Source organism: Cydia fagiglandana, chromosome 3 (genome assembly GCF_963556715.1).
Source record: "Cydia fagiglandana chromosome 3, ilCydFagi1.1, whole genome shotgun sequence".
Lineage (NCBI taxonomy): Eukaryota > Metazoa > Arthropoda > Insecta > Lepidoptera > Tortricidae > Cydia > Cydia fagiglandana.
In genome coordinates this window covers 15,052,204-15,076,528 of record NC_085934.1, presented here as the reverse complement: position 1 = coordinate 15,076,528, position 24,325 = coordinate 15,052,204, and the positions used below count along the sequence as shown (strand labels likewise).

General features: G+C 37.0%; 1 protein-coding gene across 3 annotated transcripts in view; it reads left to right on the top strand.

The window, feature by feature from the left end:
- The window catches only part of LOC134680189 (uncharacterized), a 47,890-nt gene that overhangs the window by 18,794 nt on the left and 4,771 nt on the right, over positions 1–24,325 (top strand). For 2 of the 3 annotated variants that reach the window (XM_063539270.1, XM_063539268.1), the window contains exons 1-2: positions 6,406–6,858; positions 9,938–10,078. In XM_063539270.1, coding sequence (XP_063395340.1) covers positions 6,511–6,858; positions 9,938–10,078 — 489 coding nt within the window. In that variant the 5' untranslated portion in view covers positions 6,406–6,510. Of the gene's footprint in view, positions 1–6,405; positions 6,859–9,937; positions 10,079–24,325 lie in introns of those variants that run through there. The other variant, XR_010100436.1, reaches the window with a different exon arrangement.

The window sequence follows — 24,325 nt, the reverse complement described above, 5'->3', positions numbered from 1 at the left end:
GAAGCATGCAAATTTTGCTTAGTAGCTAGGTAGTATAACTAAATATATACAAATTGAAGCTAAGCTAAGGTAAGTTATATAATAATAACATCATCGGAATACACATATGATTTTAATGACATAGTCATTGAATTGATTTGTGCCTTATCGAAAGCCCTATTGATTAGAGTAGTACCTAAATAACGTTTTTCATTTGACGACTTCTGTATTTATTCGGTTTATTTAGTTCGAGTATCTAATGAATTCGATTATTTAGTTAATTTATATTTAAGTACGTCACATGTGACATGAACAGACAAGGAGAGCAAGAGAAAATATATTGTTTTGTCTTCCTTCTTTCAATGGAACTTTTTTAGAGTTTCTCCTCCTCAAAGGAGGCTAGTGGTTAAGACGACTTAACTTAAAAAAACAGGATGGGTCACTGACCTGTCCCGGTAAAGTGAGGTAGTGTGCGTGACGTGTGCTTGTGTGTGAAATGGGGTAATTTGACAGGATCTGAAAATTTTCCCCGGGCATACCTCACCTTAACGAGCCTTTATGATATGTACCCGTTACATTTATGCTGGACCTTAGATACGTTAATACTTTTTCTATAATATGAGTATAATATAATTATACTTAACATAAATTGAAAAAAAAAAACTTATACATACATATTTTACTGGTACTTGAATTTGAACCATAGTTGTAAGTTGTGGACTAAAGTTACCTGATTTTACGGTACATGAAAGTAATATAAATTTGCTTTACTGTATATATGGAAATCCGGTGATAACGGCGCGTTTAGGTAGTCTAATGGCGGACTTAAACAGCCCCGCGCCAGTGCAACTCCGAGCGGAAATATATGGCGCTTTCATAAAATCTGAGGTGTCATTTCCTTTTGAATAGTTCGTTATATCTACGCGGGGTCGCTGCATAAAGTCTCAGGTTATTCAGGTTATTACGGCGACGCGATCCATCGTCGCGGGGACGACGAGTTATAAAAGGAACACTAAATCTCACCCCTATTGACAAATGACATCCCTCGTTACAATACCGTGGATATCGTTTTCCATATCCGTCGTATTTTATACATTTCCTCCCTATTTTTGGTGTCATATGATCGTAAACCTACATAACAAAACTGTATATGTAGACCCTAATACGCTCTTGCGTATATGTATTGAATATTATGGCGGTATAGGCTTTTCCGACAAATTGGGCTCGTGTTTCACGTAAGTATTTTATTTTATTTCCATATTTTGGCTTTCGTGGTGTTGCAAATCTACGTTAATGCCTAATTTAATTGCAGACTGAAATAAAAGGCGGTCGTGTTGCCTTTTAAATGTGAATATTTCATTCAAACTTTCAGATAATCATCACAGGCCTTTCCGTCTATTGCAGACGATTTATGCATTGCTGCTTAGACAACGGGATTGGTGATATTCATAGAAGTATACCTACATCTAAACTTTCCTGAAGAATTACTCTATAGATAAGTGAAAACCGCATGGAAGTACTTTTTCAGTTTATCGCGAACAAACATACAAACACAAACAGACAGTCGCGGCGGGGGACCTTTTTTATAAAGTGCGGTGATTAGGCAGTCGTTTGATAATGATACCACAAATGTGGTAAATAACTGGGTATATCTAAGTTTAATTTTCTTTTAAACCTATCATCGTGTATCGAGTATCAACAAATAATTCACGCAGTTAATCTACCGTGCGCGGATATAATTCATTGCTCAATGCGTTGTGCTAAATGGAGTTAGTTCAAATCTCTCCCTTATCGCAATCGAGCAGGGTGCATGAGTCCGTCAACAGTTTCCCATGTTCTCAATACAAACGGAAGAATTTATTACAACAACTCTTCATATAGGTACCTACGTACGGACCCTTTTATGGAATAGGTCATGAATCACCCGGATGAACCCGCGCGCCTTTGACAAAAGCTTTCATAAATAAATAAATGTACATTCATAGAGTTTTCCTTTTTTTTCATTTACATAACTCATTGAAATGATACTCTTTATGTAAATTATGGAATAAGGACAGATGTATGTGTGGTGGCAAATAATTCGGGTTTTGCGGTCTGTTTGACAGGTTCAAAACTATGAGGAATAATAGGTATTGAAAAAAATCGCAGTCGGGTTAATTTTATGATTTTTATGGTGGGTAAATAGGTTATGGTTAAATGTGTCAAAAAATAATATAGTAAACTTTCGCCATTGCTCGAAAAGATGGCACCATACCTTTGGCCTATCGTCGAGTAGATGGGGATACTTTTCGACATTTAACAAACTTAACACATATCAGTGAAAACATAAGCATCAAATTCAAATGACGTTCTAAAAGTAAAAAAAAATCACTGGCAAATCTACTGACTAATCTACTTTGACAATATTATATTATACCGAATATTTGTGTATACGACTATTCAGATAAATTAATTTCAGAATGCAAACTAACTATACGGACAATTGCCTACTTAGAGCGCTTGGACCGTTAAAGGTATTTATCTCTTGTACAGTATTCTGGTGCTTCAGTTGAGTGGAAATATCTGAGGTATAAGGGTATCGAATACACCACAGTTCAGTCTGAAAGGATTAAGTCGATTGGAAGTAATCGTCTTTTCTTCTGATAATATTACTGAGGGCGTTTGTAAACGTCTCTTATCTCTGATCTTGCTTGGCAGGATGGATTGACGTTATAGTGATTGGATTGTCTTTGTCTTACTGTTTCCGAGATATATAATTTTGGAGGAAATATAATTCATGCCTTATTATCACAGAGTTAGTGATCAATCAACAATCAGACACCGCAAACTAGTTCAAATTTGTGTTACAAGATTTGAATCATAATATACAACGTGCAGAAAGAAAAGAACTGTGGGAAAATAAAATGCAATCAGATTATTTTAAAGTAAGTAAACCTATTTAGGTACAATCAACAGCAGAAATATCTTAGCGAACATGATATTTTGGAGTGATTATTGCGAGTAGGTATAATAACATCTCTGCGTGAGTTACCTACATACATAAGAAGTAAGTAAATGATATATTATTATTAGGTGCAAAATATTTAAGAAATTGATGATTTTGGAATTTACACACCAAACATCGTGTCTCAACTTCTATACCGCGGCATAACTCGTCGAGGCAAATGTTCTCTTACATAATGCAGTCCACTCAATAACGTACCTAACACGGCACGGTATGTTACAAGTGCAGATCCCCCCTTAGGTAGCGTGCAGTGTGACAATGGGCGAGCAAACTGCACGAGTGCATGAGAGTTCACCATTTTGCTGACTAAAATGTTTGCGCCTGAGATTTGCTATACCAATAAAACGTGCAGCAACTTTTATGAAACGATAGAGGTGGTAAATAACCTCAAATAAATTTTTTTTGCAAAATAGTCTTTCCGGTATTTTCATATTTACTTTTTGTGTTATTATTGTTCTTTAGCCTGTTAGTGTGTCCCACTGCTGGGCAAAGGCTTCCCCTCATTCCCGCCTCTTGTCTCTGTCTAATGCACTTTTTGTTTTAGCCAACATTTTAATTTATATGTCATCATCATCATCATCATCATCTCAGCCATAAGACGTCCACTGCTGAACATAGGCCTCCCCCTTGGACCTCCATACGTGCCGGTTGGAAGCGACCCGCATCCAGCGTCTTCCGGCGACCTTAACAAGATCGTCTGTCCATCTTGTGGGTGGACGTCCTACGCTGCGCTTGCTAGTCCGTGGTCTCCACTCGAGCACTTTTCGATTTATATGTATATTTATTTATTTTCATTTGCCTTATACAAATAAAACTATAGGTACAACTAATTTTGAAATCTCATTCAATTGTGTGAGAGATTGTATGGGAATAAGGTATAAATTTAATATAAATTATGAACTAAGATCTAGACTCTAGAGAAACACTACGGTTTTATTAAGTCTCGTCTCAAAACACATACTTACTAAAAGCATTCGATTTGATGAACGATGTCTTAGCTAAGTAACTGATTTTCAAATTTTGAAACTAAATCCATTTCCTTTACCGAGAATATTAAGTTAAGCGCCGATCTATCGTCAAATACTTGAGCAAATGCGGATCTCGATGGATTCCCTTGGGAGGTGGTCATCTTCAATTCTCTACGGAAGTGATGAACGGAATCGGCAAGTAAAAGGCATTAAATCTGTCTGGAGCGTTCGATTTGCATTGGGAAAATTGCATTTTCGAGTTGCCGGCGACAAGGAGGCGGCTGCAAATGTTTGCGACGCTGGCAAAAGCTTTGCTTTAGGATTTTGCTCCGTTTTGTTGGCGATAGCACGGCGACTAATGTGTGTTCTCGGGACCGTGAAACTTTACGGAATGGGGGATAAGTGCTTGATATTGAATCGGTAAGATTAAATATTCTCTGGTATGGCTAAGCTAAGGGTGCAGTGACATACCTGCAACGCAATTAACGTATATATACAGTCAGCAGCAGAAGTTGCTTAGCGGGCGAGTCGCGTCAAGATAATTTTGAACACCTCGCCCGCTTAGCAACTTCTGCAGCTGACTGTATGGCCATGCAATATGATTTGTTATGGATTATTGTCATCCTTGAAGAATAAACAGATCTGTAATGAGAGTGATCAGAGTTGGTAACTGGTCTGATACTAAGGATCGGTTGCACCAAACCGTCAGTCACCGTTTTAGCGGTCGTTAAATTTTATTGTATGGAAAGTGTCATAGTTCTTTGCTGATTGACGTTGATCTGTCTGTTAATTGTGGTTGATGCAACTGGCCTTAATACCAAAGAGCATATAATCACTACGTTTTAAGAGTCGGCACTCTCGAACAATCCTCGAACCGAATTATGAACGTACATATCCCAACACACCAAATACAGGCTTAAAGATCTCGCATCCAGGCCATAATTGTTAAAAAAAGAAAAACCACACAATACTACCAACACAAAAAAAAACAACGCTAGGGCTCGACACTTCCAGTACCTACTGTTTATCGATATCGATAAATGTGAGATACGTGCTGCTGTATTTACCTACTGTACTACCTATTAATAAAATAAAAGAACATTATATATATATATATAAACAATTTTATTTTACATGATAAAAATAACATAGTTTATTATTCAAGTAGGCATATTACAATATGCTGAATTTGCGCGCATTCTTTTTTAATCTGGTCCCTTTTTATTGAAGGCACTGGATGGAGAATGATTTCCACAAATGAACTTGTTTCCATTCAGCTTTTGAATAGGTAAATAAATACGCCAAATCCTCATTTCCTTTTCCTCAGCTTTGCCCATAATCGACATCTGAAATAAAGAGATTATCGATAAAATTGGTCGTACACTATTCGTGTCATAGGTTACTTAGTTTTTTACTTAAAAATACTTTATTCACAAAATATTTTCGTTTTAATCATGGATTGTACATGACTAAAACTAATTAAATTAGTAACTGTTAACGACTCAAAGTAAAAAATGAAAATATTGCATACCAACATCAGTTTACCGACCTGTTCGGATCAAGTTGGAAATTTGGCCAAAAATGCGTCAGTAGTTAGTCTTCTTACACACCCACTACAAACTTCACATTTCCTTAAAGATTTGGCCCCCATTTAAATAACAGCTAAAGTTATTTTACCAATTACAATAAAAAATAACCACGTATTTCCACGTTCACGACAATTCAAATGACGTTTGACGTTTTACTACCAATCATACCAACCTAAAGAAAAGTAAGTATAATACGTCTATGTTAAAAGCAAGTATGGTATGTGCCACCAAAATGCAACAGCAGTCATTTTAATTCGATAAGATTATTTCTATGCCTCAATGTTGGTAACAAGGGCTTTCATAATTTATCAAAGTATGGGGTGTCGATGGGCTGCTTAATACTTTAATACCACAAACGGCAACTGAGATCGAGAACTAACTTTTACGAGTGAATCTCTTTTCTGGATAAATGACATATTTTTTCTCGAATGCTTTCAGATCATAACAAATAAAGTAAATGAATTGGAAACCTTAAATGTCGCCGTTTCCATGCCGTCCCAGTCAACTTGCGCCTTTGTAGCTCGGGAGATGGCTATGTATGAGCAACGAACGTGATAGAACTGATAGACAAGCGCACAGACAGACATTGTTTATAATGTCGCGTACCTAAGCGCTGTAGCAGGTGGAAATCTTTCAAATACACCACCATCTCAATTCACTGCACCCAAATCGCGGTTTTTGCGTGGTTTTCGCGCCGCACAAGCACAACAACGATAATATTCCTTGAAACTGTCACTTGCCAAAAAAATGCCACTGTCAATGCAAATCTACTCCATTGAGGTTTAAATCATATATTAGCAGAATACTGGTAGGTAATGAATAACTTTTAAATCGCTGCCGAATCTTTTCAAAATTGACAATTAGTAGTAGAGGGTTCTTTTGGAAAACGATTATAAATTTACTGTGATATTTTTGTAATGAACTAAATTTTTAAGTTTAAGTTTAACCTACTAAGGATAAAACTTTAAAAATGGAAATTTGTTGCTTGGAGGAATGTGGTGCAGATTCAGTGCGACCAATGCTGGTCGCTCCGAGATGTATTGATAATCCCCCCTACCACCCTTGTCTTCCAGCGTGCACTAAAACATATTATTGCTGTGACAAACCCCCAAAACCGAAGCACTGTCATAGACACTGTATTAAGGCCGAATATGAACCATGTTCACCGCCTAACAATCATCAGGACTGCTACATCGTTCGCTCGCCGTCGCCGTCGCCTCGGTCGCTGTGTTGCGAGCCTTGCGAGTCGCATCGTGAGTGTAAACCGACGAAGACAAAGTACATTATGCCATGCTATCGATATGAAGACGGACGCATTGTAAGTAAAACAAAACTGTTATGCTTTGATTATTTTTGTAGGTATTGGTTCCAGTTAACATTGAAAAATAGTTCATGAAGTAATAGTTACTAAACAGCAACTTTGCCCATGTTGTTGTTTAACCGCTCGTCCTAATGTTGATATCTGAGCAAGTGAAAGATTCCAAAGTTGTTCGAAAAGTGGAATCTTGAGCGTTGCGAGGGTTCCAACTGTTCCAAGGCACAATGGTTAAACAAATTTTGCCACCGAGTGAAACACAACAATTTTGACCACACCAACACGAGGAAAATACTACTTACAAATACAAATAATTTAACTGTAAAACATCAAATAAAATCGAACCAAATCAAATCCAAATGAACGTTATTCAAAATTTAAATTTTGAGTAAACAACTCAAAATTTGCAATTTTAAATTATCTTGCCCCACATGTGGATAAAATGCTACTTTCTTATAGATTTTTGAAGTACATACAAAGAAAGCCTTTACCAGCTGGTGTGGTGAAAAACTATTTATCGAGTAAGTAGGTAGATTAAGTACTAAGAATAGCAAGTTATTTTATTTATATTGTTACATAGTAATAATTTATTACTAAATTACCTTATATAATATTGCCCATTATAATTTACAAGTAGCACTTATTTAAATTCAAATCAAGATAGGTTCAATATTTAATTCGGTTTTAGTTCAGTATTAATGTTGTGACTGAAAACAATCACGGAAACTGAACTAGAACATAATAAACAATCATATAAAAAAATAAACCTTTAGAAAAGATAAATAATATATGAAATATGACTGTTATATTTTATGAACTGACAAATCTCGCTAGGGTAACCTGTTTAAAACGGACCTTTTTGCGATTTCTTTCCTTTTTGTTTAACCGTACACTGAAACCAACTACAAATCTTTTATTTTTACTATTCACTTACCTACTTTGTGGTTGGTTCCAGGAACGGTATGTTCCTACCCGTCACGGAAGCCTACCTAAGACGGCGTACATGCGAAACGGAATTCAGGATCAAATCCATGGATACAGAGGTGCAATTAGGTTTCTGTGTGCTGGTGAGGGAGCGATCGAACCTACAGTATACACAGCTGTTACACCGCTAAAAATACATTACCATAAAATAACCCAAGAAATGCTGCCTATTAAAAAGAGGAAATAAATCTCTTACATAATGAGTAGTAAAGTTACAAGAAAAGTATACATATATTCAAATTACGACCCAGACGACCTTTGGCAGGTTTATCCCCTGCCATCATCTGCATTGAAAAGGAATGGCCTCCAAGATCAAAATGTCATAGAAGGCGGTGGCATTGCATACATCAGAAAATGTTGGCACGATGCTTGGTGTGGCGACTATCCTAGACCAATTGCCATCAAACCGATGAAGAAGCTGCATGTAAAAAAAGCCAAGCAACAATGATCCTGTTGGTGCGTAGATTCTAGCGTGGAATTTATTTGTGTCTACAAGAAATATAATCAGAGTATGATTTTTACTACACTGTTATTTTTATTACTCGACCCATAAGATGTCAACCATCGCTGCAAGTGGTACAACATAGCAGATTTTTTCTAATGTATGGAAACTTATTCGCAAAAACAAGACGAGTGAGCATTACCATGGATCAGTTAATATTGGGTTACATTGTGCAACCATAGCGAGCATAAGATAAAAAACTAAATAAAAAAAGATAAAACTGTGGCCGGTAGATTCATCATGCTCATTAAATTAAATAACACATTTTAATAATGTGTGCTTGCTCTTTTTTTATTTGTTTGTGTCAGCAAGTCTGTGAATTATTTTGCGTACACAAGTGAGTCTAAACGGGAGTGTCTGGGTTGCAGGTGAACAGGCTTCCCGTAACTGCATTCAAGCGCAACGGCATGCAGGACCAGGAGCACGGGAAGATTCAAGGCGCAACCAACTTCCTCCGGCGCTGTCCACGCGATGTAGAGCTCGAATGCCACCTCGACCCCAAGATTAAAGTCTGTGATCCGGCGGCAGTGCCTGTCTGCGACAGAAAAGCCTCGCTTTGCTGCCGTGTTCTGCAAAAACCCATAAAAGTTTCTCTTGAAGATGTACTAGATGATTGACAATGACAATGTACGCTGCCTTTGAATCCTCGTTTGTTGTTATAAGTTACAGTAAAGTTATTCAATAATTTAAATAAAACAAGGTATGAAGTAAAATAAACTATTGCTAGGTTTCTACTTGAAAGGACACTCATACCGGTTCCCTTCCATTCGGTAGTCATTCCATGAATTCGGGTTTCCCCGGAGTTAATGCTTGTTTGACACCTTTAATAAACGATATTGTTAAAACCCTTGATTATTTGTCCTTAAGCCGGTAACCGAGTCCTAAAAAAAGGACTCGTCGGACTTGATTCCATTATGTTTATCTGTATACTAGACGGTTCGGTAAATAATGAACTGATTTCCAAATTTATTTTTGCTTTTAATATACTTTGCCCACTGTAGCCTTATTTAATTTATGACGAAAACCCCGCTTTAGAACAAACAATACGTATCAAGTCTCATCAGATATCTGAGAAGGCTTTTTGCGCTAAATTTAGAGTTTATGTTAGAGTTAAGATAAGTCTGCAACGTCAACCATCTATGCATTATGACGTATAAGTAACACACTGCGTGTGCTATCAAAATCTTCGCAGATTTATCATGGTCTAAATTTATTATTTTTGTTGCAATTCTGTGTAGGTACTTGGTAAACGTTTTCATGTTTTGCCAAACGTGGTTTTGTATAAGATGCAACGAGGTTACGACGGGGCATAGACTAGGAATCCTCTAGACCGAGTTTAGAGCAATTATTTCATGCAACCGATGATGCCAAAAATGCGGGGGTGCGCAGGACGAGGTGAGCGAAGTCCCGAGCCGTGATTGGTCCGTTCAAAGACACGGACGTCACACAAAGACACTTTCGACTCGAACATGGCGTAAAATTACCGTATGCGTGGCAGAAGGGGTAGCGCGACTATGCTCAGTCTGGAGGATGTTTTGTCTGTGCAACGGAGTTAGGTATAAAATTGTTTATAAACATTGATTTCTTTTGTTGCAGGCTAACCAACCGACGGTGCTGATGCGGCGCGCCTGCGAAGTGGCAGTCGGCAAGCGCCCGCGCAAGAAGCCCTACGAAGAGAGCCGGTTCGTTCGCGACCCTGACCACCAGGAATCACGTTACATTAGGGAAGATGAGGAGGTAAATTCTAAATCATTGACACATAATTCCTGCATCGGTAGCACGTTTAAGACAAAAAGCATTAATTGCATATTACACCAGATATCGGCCATTCCATCTGAAATCGACAAATGGGGTGCGCCGTGTGATTTTTAATTCGAATAAAAAAAAAATAGAACTATCCTTATGGTGTAAGAAAAGATAAGCCACCACCATTTATTTTTATCTTTTGATTTCCGAGCAGTGCCTATTCGAAGGAAAAGATCTGGTCAAATTCCTGCTTACACATAATTTGCTCTCACTTTTGATTTAGAATAGGTAATATGCTGCTTTATTCGATTAAGTATGAAATGAGCATTTTATATTGTATTACAAAAAAAAACTATAACCATCTACAAAAAAACAAAATGATGGCTATCTAAAATGTTGACGCTTCCGCTCAATTTTTGCGATTTTTAATCATTTTCTGTGGTAACCCTGTTGCACATCATCAAAGGTAACTTTTTTATAAAATATTAACTACTTGCCCTTCTTATATTGTTAAATAAATTTCATGCTCGTAGAATAATATCTTCTATTTATATCATATTAACGTTATCATATATCATATTATACCTATTCTAAATAAAAAGTTTTAGCCTATTATTTGCAAGTATGAATTTGACTAAGTTCTTAAATTTAGATGGACACTGCTTGGAAAAAAATCGATGTGGCTTACTCGTAGCACTTCTGGTACACAACGGATATCCTCAATTTTTTTATTAAAATCGGAGTTCATGCAGCACACTTTTTAATTCCAATCTGTCGATTTCAGATGGAATGACCCATATCCGTACCATCGGCATACCTATTTGACAATCGGACTTCTCAATCACTTGTATCGTCGTGGCAATAGTAATATAGAGTAAGTTATTTGTTTTACAAGAGGGCCAAGTCGTTGATTAACCGCTTGTGCGATTCCTAAACTGAACCACAAGCCAAGCGAGTGGTTCGAAAAGTGGAATCTTGAGCGTTGCGAGGTAGGTACGAGTACAAGGGTTATAAAAATGACCACCGAGTGAAACACAAAAATTTTCACCACACCATCGCGACGAAAAATACTAAATGTAAAACATTATAAAAATCAAATCCAAATAAACGTTGTTAAATATTTATCATTCAAATTCGTCATTTAAAAGTTAATTTCACCAGTCAACATACTTACCTACGGAAACAAATCAAAACTTGCATGAAATTTTAATTTACTTTGCCACACATGTGGATAAAAGGTAACTTTCTTTTCAGTTTTTGTACAGTCAAAAGAGCCTTTACGAGCTGGTGTGGTTAAAATTATAATGGTTACACTGAACATCAATTTGATTTAGCGGATTAGTTGTAGGTTAACCGAATGTGCTTCTGTAAAAATGAAATCTGTGGAAATCTGCGTGTAATTTGAACTCTGGGTGTACAAATACGTGAACTTTTTTGAATTATTTTGTATTTATCGTGCTTAAATTAATAATGGCTTGGAATCGAGGTAAATAAAAATATAACAAAAATGGGCACAACATTTTGTTGTTTATATAATACTTAAGTACATTCAAAATTTTATTTCAAAGAAACAAATGGCCATAAATTGAATATTCAGTAAAATTCGATACCAATAAAAGTTTGAAGCGTGGAAAATCGCCATCTGAATAAATTCCCACGCAATATCCTTTCAAAGCGAAAGCAAAAAGCCAAATGAACGCCTGTGACGCCGACGCCGAGGTGAAATCCAATTTCATTACAGCTACGCTCAAAAAACTAAGGTGGACCGAATCAAACCGAAACCTCAAATAATATTAAAATCCGGCTTTTATTAAAAAACTTGAATAAAAGAGGGAGAGTTAATATAACTGCGATATATTTTAATGATAATCCGATTCAATAATACTTCTTTCGTCTACCCAAAAACATTCCATTCTCAACCAAAAGGGTAGTTACCTACTTACTTAGTGTCAGTTGTCAATAAGGCGCCATTTTCATAATAAAAGATGATTTCAAATCCTTTTGGTTGAAAACACAAATAATCGATGGCCAGCACAACGTAATAAGGCACATAGATAAAGTTTATCTTTCGCGTACACGAAACAAATTTTTACATCGTAGAAGTACCTACCTAATTTAAGTTCAGGTTAGATGGGGTAAGACAAACATAGGGGCAAGACCAACACTTGTGGGGATTCCTCATACTGTTTTGTCTTGCCTCAAGCAAAAAAGAACTATGGTTCTCTTACCCCACATAATCATAATAATTTGAAGCTATATAAATTCTTCATAAGGACAGTAGAGACTAGAGACGACCTCTCAGTTGAGATGAAATGTTTTGTGAATTAGGCGAGGTTGGGATTGGAATTTATATTCGTTTATGTTTCGTTAACCACCGATCTGCGAGATTGGTCCTAGTAATTCCTTTTCTACTTAAGTCTTGAGTAATTTTGTGTCACAAAAAATTTCTCATCGCTCCGATGACTTGTTAGTCTGTTATCACTATCAGCAGGGTCACTCTTTATTACACCTTATAAAACAATGTCCCCCGCCGCGTCTGTCTGTCTGTATTTATGTATATTCGCGATAAACTCAAAAACTATTGAACGAATTTTCATGCGGTTTTCACCTATCAATAGAGTGATTCTTGAGAAAGGTTTAAGTGTGTTTGTTAAGGTTTTGTGTAAACCGCGCGAAGCCGGGGCGGGTTGCTAGTTAATCATATTTTTATACTTTTGACAATGCGACAAATAGTTAACATACTATAGGAGGACTGGCTTTATTCAATATGTGGAAGCACGAAGCACTGATGCTTATATTGAATTTAGGTTGTCGTCGAATATAAATCTTATACATTATACTATTAGCCAGTTTAAAACTTTGACTCTTTGTCTCTGGGAGTACCATGGTGGGTGCGGATAACTCGATCACTTCAGCAGAGGATGCACTTTCTGGTAACATCAGTTAGCACTTTCATATAAACTCGTACCTTGTATGAGTTTAAACCATGTTGACAGCGTTCAAACTTTGACTCAAGTTCACTAATTGCCACGCGAGTGCATCGAGAATTGTATGCAAAGTTTAGAGCGTCATTCTACCTACCTACTCGTACATCTAAAAGTCATTGTTTTCGCAATTCTAATTAGTAGAATGCAGCAGTATGGCCGCGCAGCAGAATCTTATTAACACGAACCTGATTGTTTGTCAAATAAAGCTGGTTTCGTTGACACGCTGACCGTCAACATTGGCAGGCCAATAATCATGTATAATGTCCAGGGAGCATTTTAAAATATAGCTGTCAGGTGAGCGCTGACTGCAGGCTGTCTGCTGCTCGCACGCCTTTGCCTTTAGTGAGCGTTTCAGTATCTGAGAAAGAATTCGCCCCTTAACATGGCAAGACATTAAATAATGTAGCCACCTATCACGTGGAATGTTTTTGGGGATAGTAATGAGTAAAAAAGTACTATATTTAAGAAAAAAAAATTAAAAGCATTCTGAAAGTCGGGTTTTCAGGACGTCCGTTAAAACGGACATTGCCACGAACCTTATATATCGATTGCTCCCAAGGTTGTCCAAAAAAACGGACAATGCCGTTATACAGTTTATAAAATAAAAATTATTAACGAATTACAGGGCAGGAAAATTTAAAATTATTTCAATAATACACTAGTGAATGTTTGGAAGAAATGTTTAATTATATTATTGAGAAGAAAAATCTTATGGGAAACATAATAATACCATATTTACTTCTAGTGTTGATGTGTAAAACGACCCACGTACAGATATATTAAACAAAAATATACATTTTAAAGCTACGTATACATAGAATAGGCTCATACAGCTAGTTACACATTACAATTATTGTAAGTAATATTACTTTACTTAAATGACCACACCATTTATCACTATGGTCTCACAGTTCTATGTCTTGCTTGTTTCCTTTTTACCCGGACTATCTGGAACCTAAGCTGGTGGTATAGAATAGCTGTAGTTTCTGTAAAAGTTTAGATATTTTTCAGTCTCAATGGCCTCTGGCAACATTCTGGGAATATATGGCTCCTCCTTGGCGAGAACCAGGGTCTTATCCATGTCATGCTCCCAGACCGCAGGTTTTAGTTGGCGGTGCTTGACATCATCAGCTATAATAATATGTTCTTGTACCCTAGGAGAAAAGCTTTGCTTCGTCTGCCCGACATATGAAAGACTAGATTCGAAATTAGCTATTTACTCTCCTGAATTTTGTAGAAATTACATTTTACAGGCCTCAGGAACTGTAGCATCTTCATCATCGACTTGAAATAGGTTTTAACCGTAGGACAACTCAAGACGTGCCAATAATTTGGATACTGAAGCGAGTTATGCATTTAATGGCGAGGAATTAAGTTTTGTAGATGGAGTACTAGAGGAAAGATCGTGTTTAGGTCATCAGGTCGAGTATTATGAACAACTTTTTTCCCACAAGGACTACGTTAGACTTCATACAGATAGTGCCATTCATAATGAGGCGCACTAAACTTTAATAGCATGACAATGAGAATAAAAGCACGCGTGTTCGTAAATGAACATATATTTGTCCATCATATTTGACATCCTCGTAAACAGTGACCTGGCTGAAAAAGAGTCAGATTGGGGCAAGGCAGATGTACAATCTACCTCTAGTAAAATTTCGTCATCGTCGTCCTTTTTGTTATCTCACTCTTCTGAGTCAGATGGTGGAACCACAAGGTGGAGACTAAAATATAAAAAAAATTATACATATACTTATGTAAAACATAACCCCAACGCAACAAAAGCCTATAAAACCACGATAAATGAAAAAAAAGTATATACCCTAAGTATGGCAATGTCCGTTTTCTGTCACAATCTTGTCTCCGCACAATCCGGCACTGTCCGTTTTTTAGGACGTGCTAAATGGTACTGTGTTACCAATACTATCGACAATGTCACAAAAATGGGACAAGATATATTTCGCAATTTTTGACTTACAATTAATCTATGATTTAATGAGCTTTATATAAAATAACTATGTCTAACTCATCTAGTAATAATATCAACGCAAAGAAAACACTTTGGCTATTTACTTTATATTCTATAGCGTCAGGAACACACTCCGTCGCAAATTCAGCGAATTTCAAATTTCAACTGCCGCCTGCGCATAAACCGAATTGTGTCTGATATTGTCTTAAACTAGGAAAAAAAGTACAATTCTCGCACTTTCTTTAACGTACTTCCTTTTCTTTAAACTTGGCGCCACATTTAATACCTGTACTAAATAATTTGGCCAAGCCCGAGATAGCTCGAGGCATTTAGTGTTCCGTACGGCTACTGTGACTGGCCATATGCCTATTACATAGTATTAAGCTCATTTCTCAATATAAAACTTACATTTTAGCGGTGAAGAAAAGCTTCCGGGAGCTTCCTTGCCGGTCGTGCGTTTACGTTCCTGATTTTCATTGAAATTTCTAAAAATGGTAACTCGAAGCACTTGATTTCATAGTCTAATCTTTATCACATGTATCCACAATTAGATTAATTGTTAATTAACTTAGTAAAAACAAAATAACGACAAGGATTTGTTTACGAAAACATTTGACAGTAAGAAAGGTTGTTTACGTTGACTTTGACAGGTATGGGCGAGGAGCCATTTAGGTATTGTTTTAAACCGTAAAACTCAAAAAGCGTGAGGTAGATAAAAGGTTTCAATAATTAAATAATTATTTTCTTATATATGTTTAAAAAACATTATTATAAAGGTAAACATGAAATACTTTAGTATGAACGCAATATTTGGAATCATAAAGGGAAAAATGTTGACTCAAACGTACTTTTCGTTGTGCTTGCGCGTGCGTAAATACAATTTAAAACTACCCTCATCAGCATTTTATTATTAGAATATGGACCTTAACATGTAGGATATAAGGTTTAAGTAGTTACGTAAGAGATTCATAGGTGTCTCAGATTAAAATCATCATGGTTAATCAAGAGTAAATCTTAAAGTATAAGGCATAGGGACTACATGCGAAGCATGTCAAGAATCGGCATTAAACGGCTTTATTAAATTATCCAACCAAAAATAAGCTTTAAGTAAAGTATGTAAGACTTATGTTTCGGTAAAGTAAGTGGGTATAATATGGGACGATGGTTTGTCTTCACTGACGACAAATGGAATGTCTGAGGACAATGGGTTGCACTCGCCAAGGTCAATTTTGTCTTCACTGACGACAAAAGGAATGTCTGAGGTCAATGGGTTGCGCTCGCCAAGGTCAATTTTGTCTTCACTGACGACAGATGGAATGTCCGAGAACAATGGGTTGTCTTCAGTGACGACATGGGTAATAGTATAAAAGGATTGATGGGGAAGGACGCGAGTTAGTCTTTCACTAGCGTCCGGACCGACAACTGACTTTGGTTTTTGTATAGTACGCGGAGATTATTGGTGAGAGTGGGGAAGCTCTGTCCATTTTTCTAAGTGCTTAGCTTTATCGAGATTAAGACGCAAGTCCCAAATCTCATAGAGTAGAACTTGGAATTGTGTCTTTGTTTTGGCATGGCGGAAATATGTGTTTCTGTTATGTTTGAACTTAGATATCATTGGATAGAGTGTGTCCACTTTGCTAATAGTTTTCTATAGGAGTTTTCAATAGAAATGTAGTTGTTTGGAAAGTGTTTATTTGACTTATATCTGAGAACTCCTAATTTTTATTATTTCATATGATTCAAAACCAAATCAGTGCCTAGACATACAGTTTAGTCTAGCCTTTCATCTGCTATCCTAACGGTGACAAACAGCGGATGGAAGGAGGTCTATTTTGTTCCAAGATGAGGGTTGTCTTGGGGTCTGCTTTTTATCAACATAGCAGACTTAAAACGTCTCCCTCCCTAGCTTTTCGATGTCCAGCTGTAGATGAATAGCAAGGGCGTCACGTGTGCGCCATCCGGGGTAACCTGGGCTTGCTTGAAATCTACAGTATTCGAAGGCTTTGTATTTTAAATATATTTATTTATACCAATTATATACATAATAGGGACCTGTCCTACCCGAGTTGCCTCCCGGTCTTTGTACCAAATGCCTCGGGGGGGGGCAATAATACGAGTTGTTAGGTTGCAATCTCGGAGTCACTCGCCGAATGCTTAGCTTATATCTAATAGGGACACACTTGCGTATATTCCAAAGTACCAGGGTCAATGGTAAGTACGAACTGTGCTTTGGTTATACTAGAGTAGGGACTGAGGATAGGATTAATAGGGTAGAATCGCACACTATTACTAGGGAATTAGGGTTTTTTTAGAGATTTAGGGTCTAAGATTGAAACGGTTGATATTTCTCCTCGTTTAAAACCTTCGAATATGGTTTCTTCATTATAAAATTATGTGGAGTTAACTATTACTGCTAATGAACTATCTGGGTAAAAGGGTATTCTCCATCTTATTCAAATTTTATCTATTAAAATTCTGGTCGTCTGGAGTAGAGATGAAGTACTGAGTAACATAATCAGGTTTCTAAGGTATTTATAAAACAAATTCTAAAATATCAAATTGTGTTGCTAGGAAATGCAGTCTATTCTGAGATGGAATATCAAAGAATAGCTGTTTTAGGGGACCTTTGGCAGACAAGAGTAAACCAGAGGATACTTTGAGTGGAATAATACTCATTTTGATATTCATAGTTCGTTTTCAGTTTCATAATAAATTTAGTACTTCGTTTATACTACTAAGAGACCAGAAATGCAGCTTATATTTTAGTTTGGGGAATGGAAATGGGATTAATATCCCTCAGCTTTTGAATGTAAAAAAAAATAATTTTGATGACTGATGAATACTTGGCACTTCTCCTCATAGTCATCTAGATACGCATAAGTTCCGAAGTGTTGGTAAAAGCCCGTCTGGCTAACAAGTTAGGGTAGGTGTTCCGACTAACCTTGTTGACTGGACTAAGAGCTCCCAATCCTGCATCGAACGTATGAGTAGCATCTTCGCAAGAAGCTGGTAGTTAATTATAATCTTGTAAAGTTAGGGTGTAATTGGGCTTATCCCAGGAATGCTACTTATATGTTATCCCGGAGGCTTAATAGGCGTGGCAGGTTTTTACCAACAAAATTTTTAAACTCATTTTATCAAGAATATATAACTTTCTTAATATTTTATATACTGCATACCATACCATTCTAATATTTTTAGCAATACCATTTATATTTTACCTTAGAACACGTTGAATATGCTGCGACAATAACTTAATAAAATATTCCTGAAAATGTTCTTTAATAACATAATAAAAAATATTATCGGTAATAAAATCTCTATTTTATGAACTAGGTAATAATAAAATAGAACAGAGTCCAAAATAAGCATTACTCATTAAAGGATCTAGGTTTCCGCGGTCCACTTCGAGGGGTCCTAACTGTTAACTAGACGATTACGAGGCCAAATATTACGAGTAGTTTATTAAGGGGATATTTATTTATTTAGATATATAGAGGGGGAGGGTACACTACCATCAGTTTGGCATTGACATAAACGATATCGTGAACGTAATTTACTTCCTATAGGTATATCTCTTTCGCACTAATATGTCAGTACGAGCGAGATGCATAGAAAGTAAATTACGTTCACGGTAGCGTTTATTTTAATGCCAAACTGATGGTAGCCGTACCGCTCGCATCGTTACATTTTACAGAGGTTGTTTACCTGTTTTTAGGATACCGTATTCAACTACACACAAAGAATAATAGTACAAAGTGTCTAAGTGCGAAGGCCGAAGGCCGAGCTTTAGCAAAATGTCATCGCTTTAGCACAGAGCAATAGTACAAGTGTCTAAATGCGAAAGCCGAAGGCCGAGCTCCGCGTAGGGCCGAAGGCCCGAAGCGTCTAGGATATTAGTACACACAGAACAATAGTATAAGTATCTAAATGCGAAGGCCGAAGCCCGAGCTCCGCGTAGGGCCGAAGGCCCGAAGCGTCCAGGCTGTCAGTTCTGTGTTTAACCACTGACATCTTGCAGGCTTCGGGCCTCCGGCCTTCGCATTTAGACACTTGTATTAATTACCTGTGTTTAGAACTGACCTCCTGGATGCTTCGGGCTTTCGGCCCAATGCGACTTCAGCCTTTGGATCTTGCGACTTAGACACTTGTACTTAAAAATACTTGGAAAAGTTACGGGAGGCGCGCGTCTGTCGGACGCTTCGGATCTTCGAATCGCTCCTTCGGCCTTTGCATTTAGTTAGATTCTTGTACAGTCAGCAGCAGAAGTCGCTATACACTCCAGGTGCTCAAAGCGAGGTAAACGTTTAAACTGTCAAAAAGTTGTTGACTGTCATGGTAGCATTTACTTGTGAGCGCTCAACATGTCACAAATATCTTAACAGTCACTATTTATTAATTTCTACACTTACAACAAATCATTGATACCTTAGCTGTCAAAAAACCATTGGTATCTAAGCGGTCAACGTGTCAAATATATCTGAACAATATGGAAAATAGACGTTTAAAGCATACATGTATGGTCGTATATTGAATGAATAATAGCTATGCTAATTTCAGGTAAAGCGTTTTGACAATCATCGAAAGCAGTACAGTCTTGTCATCACATACATCTATCTCACGTTTTGCCCTTCAACCATTGACAAGGGCCTGTCAGTCAGCTTACTGCAAACTATTTCTTTTATTTAATAGAATCATCAAAACGAATGAGTGAAGCCGAATTTAGAGCCAATTGTCAAGGCACGTTGTGGTCTTGTTACTAAGGCGTTTGCTTTTCAAAGCAGAGACCGCGGGTTCAAATCTCAGTCGGATGCACCTAGAGATTACAGCTTTTTTTTTGGGTTTCATTTCTATTATTACTTAATTTGTGGTTTTATATTAATTTCGCATACGTTTATATGTTTTTTGAAGATATGTCACATGTAGAGTATGTACGACTTTCTAACAGGACGTTGTAGGTTTGAACCCGCAGTAAGCGTTCCTTAGATTACTCCTGTGCGGAATGCCATTTGATGTTTACTGCTAGGTTATACTGGTTATACTAACAATAAGTTCAAAGATATACAGTATGTATCAGAACGAAAGGCCAAGAAAGAGACCCATTAATGTTTAGGTCATACTGAACAACTTTTACTATGGGACCAACCCCGAAAACGCGGAAAAATACTTGGAAGTTTCATACATTTTGCTGGTCTGATGTTGAAATTTTCTATGGGAGAGTAATTTTATTTCCGGGGTTTCGGGGTTGGTCCCATAGTAAAAGTTGCTCAGTATGACCTAAACATTAATGGGTCTCTTTCTTGGCCTTTCGTTCTGATACATACTGTATATAACTCCGTATACTCTATCCTCTCTGCTAAGTTGTAAAAACAAAATTCGTCATTCCTATGGTCAACAGTTAGCATATTACGTAGGTGTATATGCATGGCAGTGATGGTTTTAACGGCTAGCCTCTATTACAAAGCCATAAGGTTTACATGTCCGATTAGGACAGAGAACGTGTTAAGTTTCAATTCTCTTATTTTCTCCTTCGTTCTTTGATCGATTCGGAGCCTCGTATTTTAGTACTACTTATATAGTATATTTTAGTACAATAAGCGGGCTAAATGAATATATTAACATATAATATGCTCTACGATTTGGAAGAACGGCCGACTATGACAGTTAAAATAAAAAACCTATCATTCTCGTAAAACCTACTTATTTATTGTCTAAGTTTGACACTTGACGATAAAATACTTCTTTAAGAAAGGAGGTGTCAATTCGTAGCTGCTACAGTATTTTTTTAAAAGTTAAACAGATAAAATTTTGATGCTTAGTTACCATTGAAATAACAACTGCTTAGCAAATGGTGGCACCCTGGCTGCTGACTGGCAGTGCGTGTAGGTATTAATGACAGCAGCTTGAATTTGAGTGCTCAGTTACCACTGAGTTTCTAACCGTTATTGTCATTGTGATTAAATAAGGGTGTAAGTGTTAAAGAAAAACTCAGAAGTTAAGATATATGTGACGAACTGAAAGCCTATGCTAAAATGACAACTTAGATGTCCTTATTTTTGTGACGATTGAAGTGTATATGTTTTCTTGGACACCTTGCCCGCTCAGGTATATCTGATGCTGACTGTACTATTGCTTTGTGTTTGAGTACCGAAGTCGAGCATCTCGCGAATGCTTGATGTATTATAATAATTTAGAGTAAGGCCAAGCGCGCACCACGATTTTTTGTCCTGCGATAATTTTGTCGCAGAAATGCAACGTATGTGTTTATATGTTAGTGCGCGCATATGCGACAAAAAAATCGCTGCGATTTTAAAATTGTGATTTGTCACATTTTTCCGCGATTGTTCGCGACGCGATTGTCGCAAAGTGAATTGCAGCATGCGGAGTTGTATGGCCCCGCGCGCACTATGATAATAAAATCGCACCCCGGCCGGACCTCAGTCGGCATTTCGCTCTCCAAACCCCAACATCTCGGCACCTGCATCTCCAATGGAGTCTCAAAATGAGACGCTATAGATGTTGACCATTTAATTATGGAAATAGACGGGGATCACCTTTGTGTTATAAATGCTCAAAGTCATACAGCAATCGCATATTAAAGACACGTTTCATGACAAGCGACTGGTACGAAATCCATGTTGAGAATGAACAAATCGTCGAGTTTTTCATCACAGTGCGCGCAGTGAATTTTCTGCGCTATATTACAGCGCGATTCTAAAATCGTGTCGCAAAAATTAAAATCGTGGTGCGCGCTTGGCCTATAATACCTTACATGTATACTCCTTCAATTTGAATTTAGAACTAATTACCTTAAATGTATACTCCTTCAATTTGAATTTAGAACTCATTATTTTTTTATGCCATATAGGGTACATCGCCAATTATTAGCCAGTTTTCAATTACTGGCCACCTATACTAAAATGAATTCTGTGTATAGGTGAATAGAACTCATTTTTGTAAGAGGCGGCCAGTTATTGAACGAGTGGGTTGTGGATAAATTTCAGTTACTGGCCATTTTCCTTATACTGAAAATGAGTTTTATTTATCTGTAAATAGAATTCATTTTTGGAATAGGTGGCCAGTAATTGAAAACTGGCTAATAATTGGATTTTCGTACCTTATATACTAAAATGAACTTTGTTCACCTATAAATAGAAATCAAATTAAGTGGCCAGTAATTGGGGGGTGGCTAGTAATTGGCGATGTACCCTATATAGACTTTAATATTATTTAGAACTGCTAAAAAACAAGATCGGCTTACTTTAAATATTTCGTCAATTTTACCTTTGTTTCTAAAAACTGTGATATTTAACTGTCATATACTATTAATGTCTTCCAAAATTATTTTCTCGTAACAGGACTGAGGGGCTACCGCGAAAACCGAAATTCGCAATTTGCGGGGATCTTTCTCTTTTACTCCAATGAAGGCGTAATTAGAGTGACAGAGAAAAATGCTCGCAATTTGCGAACTTCTATTTTCGCGGTTATAGCCCTGAATCTTGTTTCTCACCGATCCGTTAAAAAATATACATAAGTACTGAATATAATTAATAGATATTATAATTATACAATTAATACAGACATGTAATGGTACTTAATGAAAAGGAATATTGTGTATATTGTTTCGACGAATCAGATACTCTCAATAAAATCTATACATGAGGCCAAAGCTGTTCATAAATATTAAATGACTTTATTATCTCTATACGCCTTACTAACTCTATGTGTGCTATTGTGGAAAAAAAAAACACAACGACAGTCAAGAACGGAATTCTTAATTTGAATTTTTCAGATTTTTGAGATGCCTAGTCCATTGGTTGGAAAGCCCGTTCGAAATTGAAACTTATTTGCAATATAATAAGGTCGTATTTTGTAGATGCCTCTCATACTTATAGTAGGCTATTGAGATAAAATTAAATATCCCACAAAAATAAGCAAGCAGGATTAAACTTTGTGTCAAAGACATAAGTCATAAATTTCAATGCCAAAGTTTTAACTAAGGATGTTTCTCGCTAAATATGAATTGACCAGTGTAAGCATCAGTTAGCTAGCCCTAAGCAACCAAAGGTCAAGCTGCAGTTGAAAAACAAATAAAGATAAAGTTAAGCTGATAATTTTCCCGCCGTCTCCATGCTTCTTTAAGTTGGGTATTGACTGGTCAGCTGCCTGTTAGCTATAGTTTTCGCGAAAATCGCCAGGACAGAGGTGAAAATTTTTGTATGAAAACTTGCAACTTTAAATGCATTTTTTGACGAAACTATTGCAGTCTAAAATGAAGTCAAAATCAGTCCATCGACTCAATTTTTTGCAAGCTTTCTAATGGTACCCCACACGATTCTTACAAATGAAAAAAGTTTCAGCCTACCCCTCTCAACCCCCTAAATTTCCCCCTTTAATAAGAAATAAGCAGTTTTGACTTATTTACAATATGAGTGGTGGTAATTGCTATAACTGTTCCAAATTTTAGGTATCTATGTCAAACGGTCTCTGAGAAAAACGTATTTAACTGATTTGCAAGACCGAAGTGATCCCATAAGTGTTCCGTAAACAAAGTTTTGTACGGAACACTAAAAAGTGACAGAAACGTTTTAAGGGTTAACACGAACCTGATTGTTTGTCAAATAAAGCTGGTTTCGTTGACACGCTGACCGTCAACATTGGCAGGCCAATAATCATGTATAATGTCCAGGGAGCATTTTAAAATATAGCTGTCAGGTGAGCGCTGACTGCAGGCTGTCTGCTGCTCGCACGCCTTTGCCTTTAGTGAGCGTTTCAGTATCTGAGAACGAATTCGCGCTGATGATCGGCATTGATGTGGTCCACGCCATTGTCTTCAGAAAGCATTTTATGCTAGTTTTAAGGAGCCCACTGATTACCAGTCCGCCGGACGATATCGGCCTGTCAGTTAAACGCAAAATTTGACATCTCCGAACTACTAGCAGGCTGATATCGTCCGGTGAACTGGTAATCTGTATGCCCCTTTAATATCACGCTGACCGTCGGCATCATCGCCTATACTCTGTATCTTAGATAGGTATTTAAATAAAAGTAAACCTAAAGTAATACCTAGACAAAACTGTTTTTTTATAATTTATATACGTTGATATGTTTTAAAAATAAATACCGGGATAAGTAGGTACTATAAGGACATCTGAACTTTTCAACTTTTCGGTCTAAGCCCAGTAGGTAATTAACAGAAAGCGCCGTATTAACTGGAATTACGAAAAGTTTTAGCCAGGAATTTCACAGTAAGATTTTTACCTGGGAAGTTAATTAATTCTC